Source organism: Ostrinia furnacalis, unplaced genomic scaffold (genome assembly GCF_004193835.3).
Source record: "Ostrinia furnacalis isolate ACB-3 unplaced genomic scaffold, ASM419383v2 OfSCF3000, whole genome shotgun sequence".
Lineage (NCBI taxonomy): Eukaryota > Metazoa > Arthropoda > Insecta > Lepidoptera > Crambidae > Ostrinia > Ostrinia furnacalis.
This window is the reverse complement of record NW_021133239.1, coordinates 124,343-140,643: the sequence shown is the minus strand read 5'-3', so window position 1 is coordinate 140,643 and position 16,301 is coordinate 124,343. Positions and strand designations below refer to the sequence as shown.

The following is a 16,301-nucleotide window of genomic DNA, read 5'->3' as shown; positions in this document are numbered from 1 at the left end:
TATTATTATCACAACTCAAGAATACCATTACGAGTGAGTAGAGTAAGTCTTGCTACGTTAGAAATGTCTACGATCATCAGATACTAGCGACATCTATCGAAGTTCCGGAATAAATCTACTCGACGCTAGATGGCGCTCTACAGCGAAAGGTTCCCAAACGTCTACGAAACATCTTTACCGCGCGCCGCGCTACAATTTCTTTGAAATCTCGTAGCAGATTAGATGTTAATGTTACAAAAATACAATGATAAAATTAGAAAATAAATGAGTTGATAAATAACAAACGTACATAATTGTCTATTATAAGTGTAGTTGGAAATATTTGTTTTTGGTTCGAATTTCTCTGGATTTATTTAATTTTGAATAAGAATGAAACTTTTACACGTGATTTTAACAGCAAATTAGTGGACATTATTTGAAAATTTATTGTACAGAATTTAGTTTAATATGTTGACGTGAAAAAATATACTTTTGTGTATAGGACATAATGGTGTTTAGTATATTTATGAACTCAAATATCTCATAAAATTAAATAATTTAAACAAAAAAAAAAAAGAGATGAACTCTATTAGTTTTTACAGTACTTATAAAATTAATAACATTCGAATATTATTTGAAACTGTGCCGAGCAAGATTTCTCGGCCTATTTAAATTTGTGTCCAATGGCCTGAAAAGTTCGGCGGGGTAGGTAGAGCGAGCTGAGGTCGTTGCCCTCGCTCCCTAACCTACTCAGTATTTGGAGCACGGGCGGGTGAGCGGGAGCACCGTCGATACAGCCTGCTACATCTGGGTCACCACTGACTCATGACCCACTATACTTAATCATCAGCATAGAGTAAGCGTAGCGGTTGCGTTGTCATATTTAAATGTCCATGTAATAAAAGACCCAGATCCTTACTCGTGGTCAAGTGACTCACTCGACATGGAAATATTAAGTCTTTTTGTTTTGTTGGTCAAGTGATTATATTTTTAGAGTAGAGCAACAATTTAAATTATGTCACGCTAAGTATAAATAACATCATTTAATACGAGACAATTTGTAAGATACACATGTTATTTCCCAAACACCCTTAAATTATTTTTTGTATATTTCTGAAACCAAAGATTACAAGACTATCAAGTGCTAGTGCTAGCTATTCGTTCATCTGTAGTACCACATGTAAACAGTTTGTAACGCGCTTGACGTCATCCGCAGCCGCTGCACAGCTGCCAACAGCGGTTAATTAATCACTCGCGATGTAATTAATGATAAATTAATTCACGTATCGACGGGACTTAATGGTTCCATTTTGCGCGGGAAGCGTGATTGTTCGTATTCGCTGCATGCGCTCTTACATAACGTCTGACAATTGAATGTGACGTGTCGTTACGATCTCACTTCTGCCTCGTTTTCTAAAAGTAAGTTTTCTAAGTTAGCACTGTACAATGATTTTATATCAGCTACTAAAAATATGAACAATTCTGTTAAGATGGTACCGTATAGAAGTGGAGAACCATAATGAATCCGTCTCAAAATAAAATGTGTGTCGTAAGCCGGGTGCTATAACGGATTTACAAATTACTACAACATTTAAGATGAAGATAAAAAGGTAATGTTACAAAAAATGAGGCAACGAAGACAAAGTCCGACGCTCAAAAAAGGTCCGAACAGTGGATCGTGGTCAGGTTAGCGGGTTACGAGGGAAATATCACGCGAAATGAAGAGCACGACGGATGCTTTCGGGTGGCCTAGTCTCAATACAACCAACTAATGATGTCCCACTCTTGTGAAAAAAACTACTCCATGCAATACTTAAATTCATAAAAATATGAAAATATTATAATGATAATACAGCTCTAAAATGTTAGCGTTATTGAATTCATCTACGAAAAAAGCTAACAGGTGCTATAAGTGACTTGTAACGCGACTATTCTACAATATTCATTCTTATACTACTGCCCGACCCAGGAATCGAACTGATTACCCGTTCGCTGCTGAATGTAAGTAAGATTTAAATGTATGAAAAACATTAAAGTTTCATGAAGTAATGTTGAAAGAATGGGTATTTTCCGCTGAGTATGCCTGGACTCGGTCCGCGCGGTATGACGCGAGCGCAGCGAATTGGGGTCAGGGCAGCGCGGGCGTCGACCCGCAGGGCCGCAGCCTCTCGCGCGCCCCCTCCCCGCGCTAACCCCGCCTCTACCCCTACATTCGTCCTCGCTTTGCTTGCAACCTCGCTACTTTTCCTTGCAACTTTCGCTGAAGGCGATGACCGTTTTATATCCATATTAAAGTGGTCATTGAAATTCTGACAGATAAGTGTACAGCGTAATGGAATGACTAGGGATTTTATTACTTCACAAATTAAAAATAGAAAGTGAAGTTTATAATTTTCTCTACTTAACGTAGTACACGTAAGATTGTATTGTCATTACAGCAGTGAAGTGTTTTGAGTCCGCCTCACAATTCGATTACATAAGTTACTTGTGAGTAGTTAGGAACTCTACATTATCAATGAAGTAAATTGGTTTATTAATTAGCAAAGATTAGAATCTTATGCTGAACCAGTTATTAATAAAAGAAACACGTGTTAATTATTTATTAATAACCGACAGGTACGCACTCTAACGCAATTGAATCACTATTGTTTTTTTCATGAAAAAAATCTTTACATTTTATTAACTTGTCATTGCAAATTACTGTCATTTTATGAAACATCACTCATATCCAGAGCACGAAACAAAAGACGTTCGCACATGTGACGTTACAGGGAAGGATTTAGTGTAATTTTAAACGGTTATTTGTGTGCGCGGAGGAGGGGGCACGAGCGAGCGTGACCCAATTGCCGGCGGGTGAACGAACTCGGGGCCTTGATCGCAATACCGAGCGCCAGCCCGCTTGCAGCCTACGTCACACCGCACGCAATACATTGTTTCAGAATTTTTTAAAATATTTTTTAAATTGCTCTTATGACTTAGCAACATATTGTATTCACCATCATTGACAAGATTTTTATCTGATTAGAATAAATAAATTGTTACATAACTCTGAATTAGGTTAACAATTTTCTAAATATCCTTTGTCAACTTTACTTAAGTTATTTTACAAGTTTTACGAGTGTGTTAATTTACTATTTAAAATTTTAATTATTCTTATTTCATCATATTGAAAATACATTAATTTAACTCAAGGTCAAGGTTAATGTTTAATGTAAAATGTATTTCTTATTGAACGTCATTTATAAAATGCATTAGATTCATTTGGCACATATTCAAAATTAGTTCAAATGGCAAAGGAACGTCAAAATATAAGTCAGGTGTTACGTAAATTAAGTGCATTATTAATACGTGCAGAAGTCTAGAATTTTCTAGTCAACTTGTTCTGTCAACTTAGGTTCGCCAGTAAGAGTGAGAGAGACAGATTCTCTTAACGGCTGCGCGTATAGAGTACTAAAGTAGATATTGCGAAAGGAGTGCTGTTGCTAGTCGCTAGCCGAGAGTTGTCATAAGTTGGAGTGGGACAACAGTATGTTTCAAGGCTTCGGTTGGATTATTATTAGAGTATCGGCGCTAGGTTATTCTGAGGCGACCTAGATAGCGCGCGGGGCCGTTGACCGCGGGCCCTCCGGCTGCGCGCGCGGCCTCCAAAATAAAATGGCATTCAGCGATGGGCTCTACTTGCGAAACGCAACTCGACCATGATGTCGAGCGCAGAGACTCACTCCTCTTTGCAAATAATGCAATCGTTTTGACTAACATTGGTTATGAGGCATATTTCTTGAGTAGGCATGTTATGCATTATTAATGCAAATTATATGCTTTTGATTTTTATATGTATATGGAATAACAGTTCATATAAGAATTAATATTGGTAGTCTTCTTATAATAAACCTTTCAAATTAATTATTTATGTAAATGTTTGATTACTGAATTCACGTAATAAATGATGCATCTTAACTAATTCGATTCATCAAATTATCGTTAAGTTATTGATTAAGTTAAGATCATTATAACATAACTAAATTATAAAATATAACATAGAGTTCGTCTCTGTGGCGACGGCGGCGGCGGCGCGCGCGGGGAGACGGTGATTAGCGACGTCGAATATAGCCGGGAAGGCCGAGGGCAACGAACTCCGCTTGACCCAGATCCGGCCCCCCCGCGCCCGCGCAGCCGCCGCGCGCCCCCGCCGCCTCGCAACTCAGGAAAGTGAAAAGGACTTTACTTTATCCCGATGCAACTTCGAATGCATCGGAACTCAACGTGCACATGCTGCAGTCTACACTACACACACTTGATCACTGAAAACAACACTGTACCTAAGGTACCTAATGACCAGTTGCATCAGTTTACTAAGGTGTTAGGAACTACTAAGCACTGATGGAGGTTCAGATGATGCACAGCACTAGTCTTGATGTCACAATGACAGGTGTCAAGATCAGCTGATCGTTGACAGCTCACCTGCTAGCACGCGGCCGAGGAGGACGTCGGCGTCGGTCGGCGGGGGTGGTTCAGGTGGCTGGGAGCTGTCGTGGTCCAGGTGTTGGTGGCGGGAGCACTCGGTCACAGTCATGTCTGGGTGCGGGAGTCGCATGTGCCGCGCGATAGTAGCGCGTGCGGCCGACGGCGGCGTCGGCGCGAATGGCGCTCCGCTCGCTACGCCGCCCGCGGGCGCACGTAGACGCTACGCGCCGCCCGCCCCTAAAAACTCCCCTAACCAATGTTTACTACCCCTAACTCGTCACGTGCGATTAACTTGTCAGCTTCACAGGTGCAGCCTACTGTATAAAACTTATCCGAGAAGCAAATGATATAACATCACACGCGCCATAAACTTAATCGCCAGAACTTTTCACAAAATAACGCTTGTAATCGAGGAACAGTCGATATTTATCCAACTGTATAAATTAATATGCTATCAAAAATATTAAAAGGACCCTAAAAGCTTAACATAACAAATCTCTGTGAAATTAAATAAACCTCAATATTATAACCGTGATCCCAGTAGCTTAAAATGAAATACAGTTGAACAAAGGATTCGTCTTTATTATTGAAAATTGTTTATCTATTCTGAATTTCCTGATTAAATTTTATTGAGAGGTCGCTGTTGTTTTATTTTTGTTTCTTAATTTAAATTTTGAATTTATAATAATAATTAATTTTTAATATATAATTTAACAAAGAGCCTGTTATAACAGACACAAAGAAAAAAAGAGAACATGCTGTCTACACATCGAAACCAAAAATAAAAAGGCACAAGCACAAGTGTTTTTCGCTATCGTGATTTGAGTGATATCCTTGACCCGAATCTGTGCTTACACGTAATGTTTGTGCATAGTGCAATCCAGCTTGAGCCAAAAATATGTTATCTCGTTAATTGACTTCATTTGTGTACCGTATAACAACAAAGAAATACGCGTTATAAGCTAAATACGGATAACAGTAACGCTTATCTAGGTGATCTCTTCTGTCTTCATCTATGTTCCAATTGTGGTTAACGAACAAAAGATTATTATACTTTCCTCGTGTCTTTGTTATACAGTTGTACGAGTAATTACACTTACATTTGGTTTTCTTAATTGCATTTTAAAAGTTATTTCTATCAGTTAAATTGCTGTAAATGATTCATTCATTCTCAAACACTGTAATTAAGGTAATTAGATTATCTAACAAAAAGCCATAAAACTCTTTTAAGTGGACGAAGAGAGGTGAAACAAAGCGCTGATCGGCGGAGCGTTGCCGAAACCGGCCGAGATCGGAAGCGTCCAGTCCAACCCACTGAACTGAAAACCTAAATCTAGAATTGGCGAATGATTCGGTGAGTGGAGTTTATAGGCCAAGGCAACCAATTATGCCGCCAGGAACTCGCCTGAGCGTACATTCTTCTGAAAACATTTTTTAAATCGTTTTTTTTTTCAGTGAACACTTTGCAATGATAAACATGCTGTGTTTACGATAAAACAACACGAGATAGAAGCAGCCATTTTTACGTATATTAGAATTAAGGACTTTTTCTTGAAGACCATTAAAATCATCATTCTCGTCAGCTTAGAGCATTCCACTGCTAGACATTGCTCTTCCTCAGTCTGCGTTATTTTACACGAAAAGTCTATTAAACTTAATTCACCAGAAAAACATGCGTAACTTATTGATGAATTCTCAGTACAATCAAATAGTTACTCGTAAATCGGAAATTCCATTATAGAGCTAAAAATTTCAGTGCTCTACATAATCCTAGTGTACTAACAAGCCTATGTAGTTCAATTGCATCAATCAAGAGCCTATCCAACCTGTGTCAATCGTGTTATGTAAAGTGCTACAGAGAGGAGTGTACGAGGTCATAGTTCGGGTCAACCTCAAGCCCGGCAGCATCAGGTCGCTGCTGACGTCAACGCCGGTCAACCACCCCTGCCCCTCCCGCGCCCTGCCAACCCTCGTTCCACATTCAGCTTGCAACGGTACCAGCTCCTACCTCTGCAATATGCATTCAAATTACGCCCGAACTAATGCAAATTTCACTTTACTCGTCCATTGCACTATTTTTGAACTGCCATACTTAATAAGTTGGATTTCATGCTATTGCTCGTAAAAGTAAATGCCAATTTCAAATCATCAAACAATTTTAAAACTTAATGTTTACCAAAGTTTTTATCGCCGCTGTGATCGCTGTAACATTTAAAAGCTTGCAAGCTAATTTTATAGGTTTCTTTTGTCGAATAAAATATTACTTACAGCTACATTGTACTACTTTCTTATTACACAGTCAGGTTTGCAAAGTGCATCATTTTATGTAACCTTTTAGGTTTCTTCCCACACTCTCGATCTGACCTATGAACTAAAATAAATCTTAGTTGAATTTCACTTTCTGGTAGCTCGAGCATAATGGGCCTTGCCTTTGTAAGATCTAACAGAACTCGTTGCTAATGTATTTTACTCAAGATTTTTTTAAATATTCATACATAAGGCATAGGAAGAAACTGAATTTAGTGAAAAATATATTGTATTGCCATCGATAACAAACAGACAGACATTGCAAAATTTCTTAGCACCAATTTACGTTATCTGTATCGAGGGCGTGCCCCATTTTGTGAAGCCAGTATCACGCACTCAGCGTGGGACTCCAAAATACCAACCCATGCGATAAACTTAATTTTCTAAATCGACCCACCTTTCCGTTTTGTTCCTGCATATAGATAAGGCGAAAGTTTCATTAACTTTAGGGTTAAAATTGTTGTTTTGTTCGTAACGTACGAGTATTGGAATTGGAAACATGGCGCTACATTTCAGAGCCACTCTCACTTTCATTACTTGTAATGTAATGTGAGAGAAGATTCCAGTAATAGAAATCAAATAAGTACTACATTGCCAAGACATTGCTTGGGTTACAAAATTTTACTTTGTTCATTATAATAACATCGCCATAACTGACTAGCATACGTAACTGGGGACTAGCAGTGGTTTATAATTAACTCGAAGTCGCTTAGAGGTAGACAGGTTTGTTGACCCCAGTGTGGAAAGTGGACCATAATGACAACACCACTTTCATTTTCGCACAACTCTCACCGGCGCGAGTCGAGATCGAAAGTGTACTACTTGTGTGCTGCGTGCGCGCAGGCCCCCTCCCTGCCCCCCGCCGCAACTTTCCTACGGTGGACGCGCTTTCTTCTGATAGAGCCACGGCACTTGTGCAATTTGCTTTCTAAATGCATTGTGATCGCATTTGTTTGACTGATGTTTTGATGCTAAACATCATTGTGATGCCCCACTTTCTTTTAGCCGCTGGAACCAATTATATTTTGATAGACCGACAATTTATCTCAATAACAATGATAAGATCGACAAGTTGACTCAACGAATTGACGAATGGCTCCATACAACTCTATCACTCCACACTGAGTCATCCTGTTAATTCATACGTATTATTAAAGATAAATATTATGTTGAATGTTTCGAATTACAACTACACTTTAATAACTTTTATTAAGCTTTATGCTGAATGTATGTAATATTGTTTACAACACTTGGCATAATCTAATTATGTACAATGGTTTCCTTAAGTTTCTCCATTTTATTATTGGAACGGTTCACGCAACAAAAGATAAACCGCTAACGTGCCAACAAATTACGGAATGTGTAACCCAAATGTCAATTAATTAATTGACCCACAATACTAAATTGGTCCTTGGTTACAAACAATACCGTATTTTTGTTAACTCGTTCTTCTCGTTAGTTGCCATTTCTTGGGACTAAGTATTTGAAGGTCAATAACTGTAAGGTCGCTATTATAAAACAATTAAGGTAACGGGGATAAGAACCCGGATCTTAGATGAGAAACTCGTGCAAACTGTCGATACTGAAAACCCGATCTTTGAAAAGGGACTTTTTGAATTGAAGTAGTCTTAATTACAATACAGAGAGTCATAATTTAATATAGTAGAGTTATAGAAGTCCTCTTGAACTATTTAAGAATAAAGGATATACGAGTACCTATAGTATATGGAAAATCTGCTAAGGGATGGTAGAGCTCTCACAATCAGAAGATTTAGAAATACAATATTGTTTTTTCAAGAACACAAACTAGAGGGTCATGCGTAAGGTTACAAAATTTCCAGCTGTGGTAGTGCGTCAGAGTCAGTCAGTCAGAGTGCGAATATTTTTCACGACAGGGCAACAGCAAAGGGTAAATAGGAGGCTTAATTTTTGTAAAATAAAATGGGTTTTCAAATAAGGAAATTAGAATTGAAGTTTCGGCTTATAATTTATGTAGAAGAAGAAATAAGAATATACACCTAAGGGGGATGAGACATTAAGTTTTAAACTGCACGCAAAAAAAACACGAGCGAACGCTTTTGTATTGTTTATCATATATCATAATGTGTTACATAACAACATATTATGGGTAATTATTAATGTTTGACATGATTCAGGAATCCTGACACTTTACTCTGACCACGTACTGTTATTTACAGTAATTGTGTTGGTAATTGGTAACGGAATAAACATTCCAGTAACCTTTCACAGTAAGAGTACAACCGTCACAAAGCGACGTGTCCCGACTTATATAGGTCGTGAAGGGCCAGCATTCAATGTAAATGAACCATTTTTTCTTCTCGCCTCGCCGTTTACATTTGAATATGCATGTGTCACAGGAAATGACTCGAAAAACTGTACTATATACGTGTTCATGGCTCGCTTTTGTTCCACTAACGGGACATTCTGTTTATCATTCAGGGTCGCACAGCTATTTTCTCGCTCCATCGTAAAATAGTTATTGATGTTAGACGTCAGTTCGAAGGTTTATTTTTACGTAATTTATAGCTTTGATTTATTTGTACGCATATCCGATTTATGTAGTATTGGACCACGGGCTATTAATTGCTAACAATTGTTCACAACCACTCCTTTGTCAAACAATATATTCAACTATATCTAGATAGTAAAAAGTGTAAAAAGTTACATGGGTAACTTTTAAATATGTATTCAAATAAATAAATAATAAAACACATTTGTATACAACACATGACGTGTGCTTAAAAAAAATTGTCAGTACTTACTGACAATTTGTTTGACAAAGTTAGCAGGGTTGTCACTTGACAACCCTGCTAACTCATTGTTGGATTGTTAAAATTGTTTTTCGATTATACCGCATTTTAAAGTCCAAATGTTTTTTCCTGTCATTCAATTGTTATTACATGTTATGGTCGGTACTTTTGACGCCATAAATGACTACATATTCAGAACGGCGCCCTTTTGGTGTCAACTACGTGTACATAATTACACATGCCCCTGAACGACAGGCCCGATCGTTTCAGATAAAGCTAACCGTGTTGCTAGCCAGGATCTAGGTTTTGAGCACGAAACTTCGTGGACTCGCGTATTTGTAGGCTGAAATGTTTGTGTATGTCACAGCCTAATAAGGGCACGCACTTCACGCAATTTACTTTTTTTTATCACAAAATAGTTTACTTGCGTGCAGTACATTGTACGAAGGGCAAAAATCTAACATTTATGTAAAGTAAGAAGTGTTAAATTGGAAAAACCATTTGTGTTCATAATTTATGAAATACTAGCTGACCCGGCGAACTTTGTTCCGCCTTAATGGCATTAAATAAGCAGACTTTTTTTATTTCGAACGGGATAAAAAGTATCCTATGTCCTTTTCCTGGCTCTAAACTATCTCCCTGACAATTTTCAGCTAAATCGGTTCAGCCGTTCTTGAGTTATAAGTGGAGTAACTAACACGACTTTCTTTTATATATATACATAGATTAACTATTGTAAGTTACAATAAAATTAGCAACACACAAATTGTCTTTAATAACGTTACAGAAAATATTTCGATATCAGTTGTGAAGATTCTTAGAAATCCCTAAAAATGGCCTTGAAAGTTACATGTTGTATTACGAAGAATATTATACGAATAAATATGTGAATGATAATGGAAACGACATTTTCATTAGGTTTGCATATCAATCTTCCATATTTTTTATAGCCTAAATCACACAAGACATTCTCAAATGATGTAATTTCATGACTCTTTCACAATAATGATGAAGTACACCTACCTATTAATAAATGGGCGACTGCGATAACACTTTAATGACAACTCTTCCTATCAGGGTCTTTCAGTAACGTCACATTTTGGTCTTATTTAGCGATAAAACTATCAAGAATCATCCGAAGAACAATAATAACTAACAGTCGAAACTAAGAAAATGTCATAGAGTCCTAATCGTAAAAATACTTTTTAAAACAATACCGAATGGTGACATTGAAATTACCCAAATTACCATTAATGACCACTGCCAGTCTATTTATCGGTAAATATTTAAATATTTTCTGTTGGCAGCTGCATTACCAATATTTCGACTTTTGGTTGCTGCTTCTCATGATCATAAATCAATATTTGAAATAAATATTTTTGTGTGCCTGTACACTTAAACCTACCCAATGCAATATCAGTAACCGTTAATAAAATATTTCTAAAATTTTAAAAACATTACTAAATAAATTAGTGCACTGTTGAAGCCCTAAGTATTTTTTATAAACTTTTGAAATGGGGCAGTATTTCAGATAGAAAAGAACATTCATTTGTGTACCGCCTGAAAACATTCACATTTGACGACAGTGTTCAGTTACACTTTGAGATTTAGGGCTTTGCAACTAACCTTGGTAACAGATTAATTTTGTATCGTCGAAATTGATTATTCAGCAATAAAATCATAATACAGATGCCATACAAAAACATTAACGCATGAACGTGTTTTCCTCACAATGGAAACTAAAAGTAAGAGGCTCAGCGTGCCCTGGCGCAGCCTTGATCGCGTTGAATTGGCAATATCCTGGAGCCACGAGAAGCCCGATTGGCGAAACCTTGCGACCCGCAGAAGTCGGTCGATGAACTCCGCAAGGCCGCCGCGCTGCCGCTTTCTTTGTTCGCTGTCGCAACACCAGCCTCGGATCAGTTTGAGCCTTCGGCCGTCCAAAATACGATTGCCCGACGTGACTATGAGCATACTCCCGTTGACCCAATTTTGAAAATAGAACGAGAGGTGCTAGTCATAAAAACAGAGAGATTTAATGACCAGTGCTTAGCTATTCGCTACGTAGGTACGCCTATGTTACGGTTACAAAACTAAAGTATTTACGGGCGAAACACGTTACGTAGGTAGCTATAAATTGTTCGTGTTGATTTTACAATTGTTTTATTCAAACACGATGAAGTTACTAACCGCTATTGCATAACCTTCGCTTATATTCCCTATAAAACTAGTTTCCAAGTATTTATTGAACTGTCGAAGGAAAACCTAGGCGTTGTATCGAAAGCCTTGGTGGTATATTGATCTATAGTAATACAAGTTTCACGAGCTAAGCCAGAACTAACAGTTTAACTTCGAACTACCTAGTCATTTATTCTATTTGATCCGAATTGAATCCGTATTGCTTCTTGTCAAATATTGAGGCAGAAGATACTTAAGTTCTTAACGTGTACCTACTTTTGTTAAGGGGTTTAAAAAGCGTTTAATATTTACTATACAGTTATTCGTTATAGTAATATAATATATCCACGTGTATTTTTACCAGATTTCCGTACACATGATAATAATTATTTATATTAATGGACAACCCGATTAATCGTTATCTTAATGACTGATTTTGATGTCAAACAAAAATAATCTCAATAATAAAAATAGTATCTCGCTCCTGTACCTATACAAGTTCTAGAAATAAGATCTTTTTATCGGAAATTTCTCGAAATGACTGAAATCATGAGTCATATTGTGGTAACGTACGAAGTACAATTATGTACGAACAGGATAATGAACATTTATTTACGCTTTCAGCTTGTTTTTTTTAATGTGTCACTACACGTTACACAACTTGCGTGATTTTTTTTATTCATGAAAAATTATGTCAAGACAACTAACGATATCCTTTATTACATAACTGATTCTTTCCGTGTGTGAGTGAGTAGGTTATATTTACGTAAGATGAGCCTATTCAATCACTCCGTTGTTACCGTGTGGTTACATAAACCTAAACCATTCTTTGCATGGTATCGGCGCGTCACAGTTCTAATGTGTGACGTCACCTTGAAAAAAACTGGGTCTATTTCAAAAGACGCCAGTATTAGGGTAATCAGAGCTCGGAACGATCAATTTTGGTTAACCTTTATGTGTTTCTGTGTCAGGTTAACATTACATACTGTTGCTAATGCAACTTGTTACAAATTAATTCAAGTGTATTTATTCTTATTAAGCTTCTGGGCCATAATGGATCTTACATAATGGATTTATCTACATATGGTAAAGGTTTTAAGCCCTCAAGGCCAAGGTTTTAGATTTTCGTTAAGTTTATCATATACATCACCCATAACTGGATACGAAAAGCTTCTTGCCCTTGTTGGCACACATCTCTGCTCTGTTGCGTCCAATATTGACAAATAGTTGTGCTGTGAATGTTTTTTTACTATTTCTTACTAATTCAGATAGTCAAATTTCCATGGGTGTCCCCATTTTCTTTGCTAGATTAACAATCTTGAACTATTTGTGCTGTATGTCGTGTACAAACAATTAAAGGCCATGCATTTATTTGCCAGTAGCCTGTTGTTTCGCAGTTATCGTAATAGGTTCCATGGCCAAGTTGCAAAAAAGCAGGCGCGTGCGCAGGCAACGTCAACGCCTCGCCGCCATTGGAGGAGGAGGGCGCGGGGACGAGAGGGCCACTTTCACCCAGCGAGGCTGCGCGGGCGACGACCCCCGGTGCCCTACTCCGCTGACCCACTATGAACTAGCCGAAACACTGTTCACTTTCATTTCTGACTGTCATTATGCCCGAGGATGCATCTTGCGTCGTCTTGTATCGTTACACCATTATTGCGAGAATTCTGTTCTTTTCTTGCTCGAGCTGAATCCGTCACAGCTGGAGTGGGAGTGCGTTTACGATGCGGAGATAGTAGCGAGTAGAGAGTTGTTGGAGTGACGGCAGCTTGCGTAAGACTTGTTATTGGTGAGAGTGAAAGTGGTGAGGCGCTGTCTCCATACTAATGAGCGCGAAACGGGTGCGTCGGGCTAGCAGCTCCGGAATATGCAGCACTGGGTTAAAGTGTCACGAGACTACTTTCTGACTTCTTACATAAGTATTGACTTCTACTTTTGATAAAGGAAATGACTAATGCAGCAGGTTATGTATTCAAAACTTTTACTTTTTGAAACATCTATACGTTATTTGTCCAACTCGTTCAGCATTAACACTTATTTGATGCTAAAAGGTCTAATGCCCGTTTTCACCATCAATCCCTAATTTTTAAGTGACCCCTATGGAAACAAAATTCCTGTTATATGTTACCATAGGGGTCACTTAAAAATTAGGGATTGATGCTGAAAACGGGCATAAGTCGTTTTGTTTTGAAAGTAGCTGCAATTGACTGAAAATGTAGAGCAGTTACGTATTTCATCTTCACTGCTGTGTTTTTGCGTGTCAGTTTGGTTAGTTTGATGCAAAACTGAAAAAAATAAATTGAAATCTGCAAAATGATGTTTCGTTTAAATTTCGCGGCAACTTGTCGTTCGGCAATTTCCGTGGGCAGTCGGTTCCACTCGGGCCGCTCGCAGCGCTGTGCAGCGGCCTCGAGCGCTAGGGCAACGAACGCTGACTAGGCCGAATGTATTACAAAGTCCGAGTGGCGGCCGCTCCCTGCCACTCTGCCTTTGAGATCCAGCCTAGGCTCGCCTCTTACCTCACGCCGATACCTACGGCCTATGCCTGTAACTCATTACGTCAAGGTGAAACAAACAGCCTACAACCTTTTAAAGTAGATATTACAAATACTGAGGCTACTCGCAGATAAAAAATACTATTGATAAAGACATGATAACCACTGAAAATCATGATAGGTTTTACTAAACATTATTACAACTCCTGAAACCTTTTACTCCATTCTTATGATTAACATCTTTTAGTAATTTGAAAATAGAATAATAAATAAGTAGGTATGCAGCAACGCTTTTCGTGTGAGAAAATGCGTGAAAAATCTGTAGCTAAGTTCGTTTCTCGACGTTAGCGCACACGCTTTAAAACGCATATTAGCAAACAGTGTCCCAAATGTTTGGTTTTCCTTGGACAGAATTACTAAAAGTTTAATGTTAAAACTTACTGCTGTTCAGATTATATCTTTAAGTAACACCTATTAGTTCTCTACAATTGGCTGTTAAATTAGAAATCGTTTTGAAAGTTTTGTGAAAATTCCAGGAGCCGTATGTGTATTTCAATAAAGCTCATTTTGGTAAAAAGTCAAATTCTAACAATTTGTAATAGTTCAATTAGTGTGCACTTACATAAAATAGAGCCACGTTTTCTATTATTACATGAACGATAATAGTTATGTTGCTCCCTAGTTCCAAGAACAATAACGTACTGGGTAGTTTATCGGGCATGCGCAAAACACTTACGCGAAATAACTAGATATTTTACACGTTAAACTTATTTAAGTGCAATGCCCTCTTCATTAACAATGCTTAGTTGTAATTAAAAGAAACAACAAATATTTACAACGCAAGCATTTATTTTAGGCCTTCCGTTCAGTTGTAACTGATACCTCAGTTATTGTTTACATTTGGAACAAGTTCTTCATACTTTTAAATAGGTTAATTACTAAAATAATTACGTAGGTTAATTTTGTTAGAGGAAACCTTGTTTTAGGAAAGAGGAAAACATTATGGGTAGTAATTGGAAAAAAGTTAAGCGATCACATTAAAAACTATAACTGTCAGTTTTTGGGGACTCTACTATAAAGAATATCTAATATATTACAGTCAGGCTTAAAAACCATTAGTCTTACAAAAACCATTGTCTACCTACTGAACCGTGCTGAAACCTGAATCAGAAATCTGCAAAAAACAACTGACTAACTTTTTGTGTACGTTTTTAAAAGCATCAATATTCAAATGTCTTACTCAAAACCCCAGGGTTCAGTGATTCGTGTAACAAGACTCAGTAAGTATGAGCAGATTATAGGCTAAACGGATAATAAATTGTTGAAACTCGCCTGTGAACGGCTCGAGCCGTTTTACTTTCAATTTCAAGACTTTATCGGTATCTTAAATACCACGGAGTACAAGGGCTTTTGACTCTAACTAGCTATTTGTCGTTTGCATTATTAAATTGAATATTTATCGAGAAATAAGTTATGAACCTCTTTTACCATTATAAGCAATTCTTATGACGGCGCCGGTTCGAACTTTGCAATTTGTAAACAGATACTTAAGTACAGATATATTTTTAAAGATTTTCAGATGTATGCTAGCAATAAAAACAATCTAGAATTATTAGTCTCAAATTGGATTTCGTTGGGGCTTTGTACCTATTTACTTACATCCCTAAGGCCCGATTCAACCAAACTTTTATCCGAGAATAACTCTTGGTATAACTGACACATTGACAGTTTCAGGCTGAGTTGCACCACCTAACTTTAACGGTAACTATGCCGATTACCGGTGCTTTTTGTATGGAGTATGACAGATTTTTGACGTTTGTCAAAGTAAAAGTAAGATGGTGCATCCCACCCTCAGTATGGGAAATATGTCAAAACTGACGATTTATTCTGAGATTAATATTTACTCTTGTTCAGTCGAATCCACCCTAAATTAGATAGTATCTAAGGTATAAAAAACGCGAATTAATAAAATAGAATAAAGAACTCTACATTGTCTATCGACAGATATCTAAAGAAACCAAACTAACTCTAGCTACAGCAAGTGCTTTATTGATTCACTATCAATAATATCCTCTCGGCCTCCCCGATCTGACCTGAAAGCCGCTCT

At 37.6% G+C, this 16,301-nt stretch overlaps 1 protein-coding gene across 2 annotated transcripts in view; it reads right to left on the bottom strand.

Annotated features, from left to right (window-relative positions):
• The window catches only part of Eip75B (Ecdysone-induced protein 75B), a 111,289-nt gene that overhangs the window by 43,595 nt on the left and 51,393 nt on the right, over positions 1-16,301 (bottom strand). The window contains exon 1 of one of the 2 annotated variants that reach the window (XM_028310315.1): positions 4,441-4,662. The exons of the other annotated variant lie outside the window; for it this stretch is intronic. Coding sequence (XP_028166116.1) covers positions 4,441-4,573 — 133 coding nt within the window. The 5' untranslated portion in view covers positions 4,574-4,662. Of the gene's footprint in view, positions 1-4,440; positions 4,663-16,301 lie in introns of those variants that run through there. 2 annotated transcript variants of the gene reach the window in all.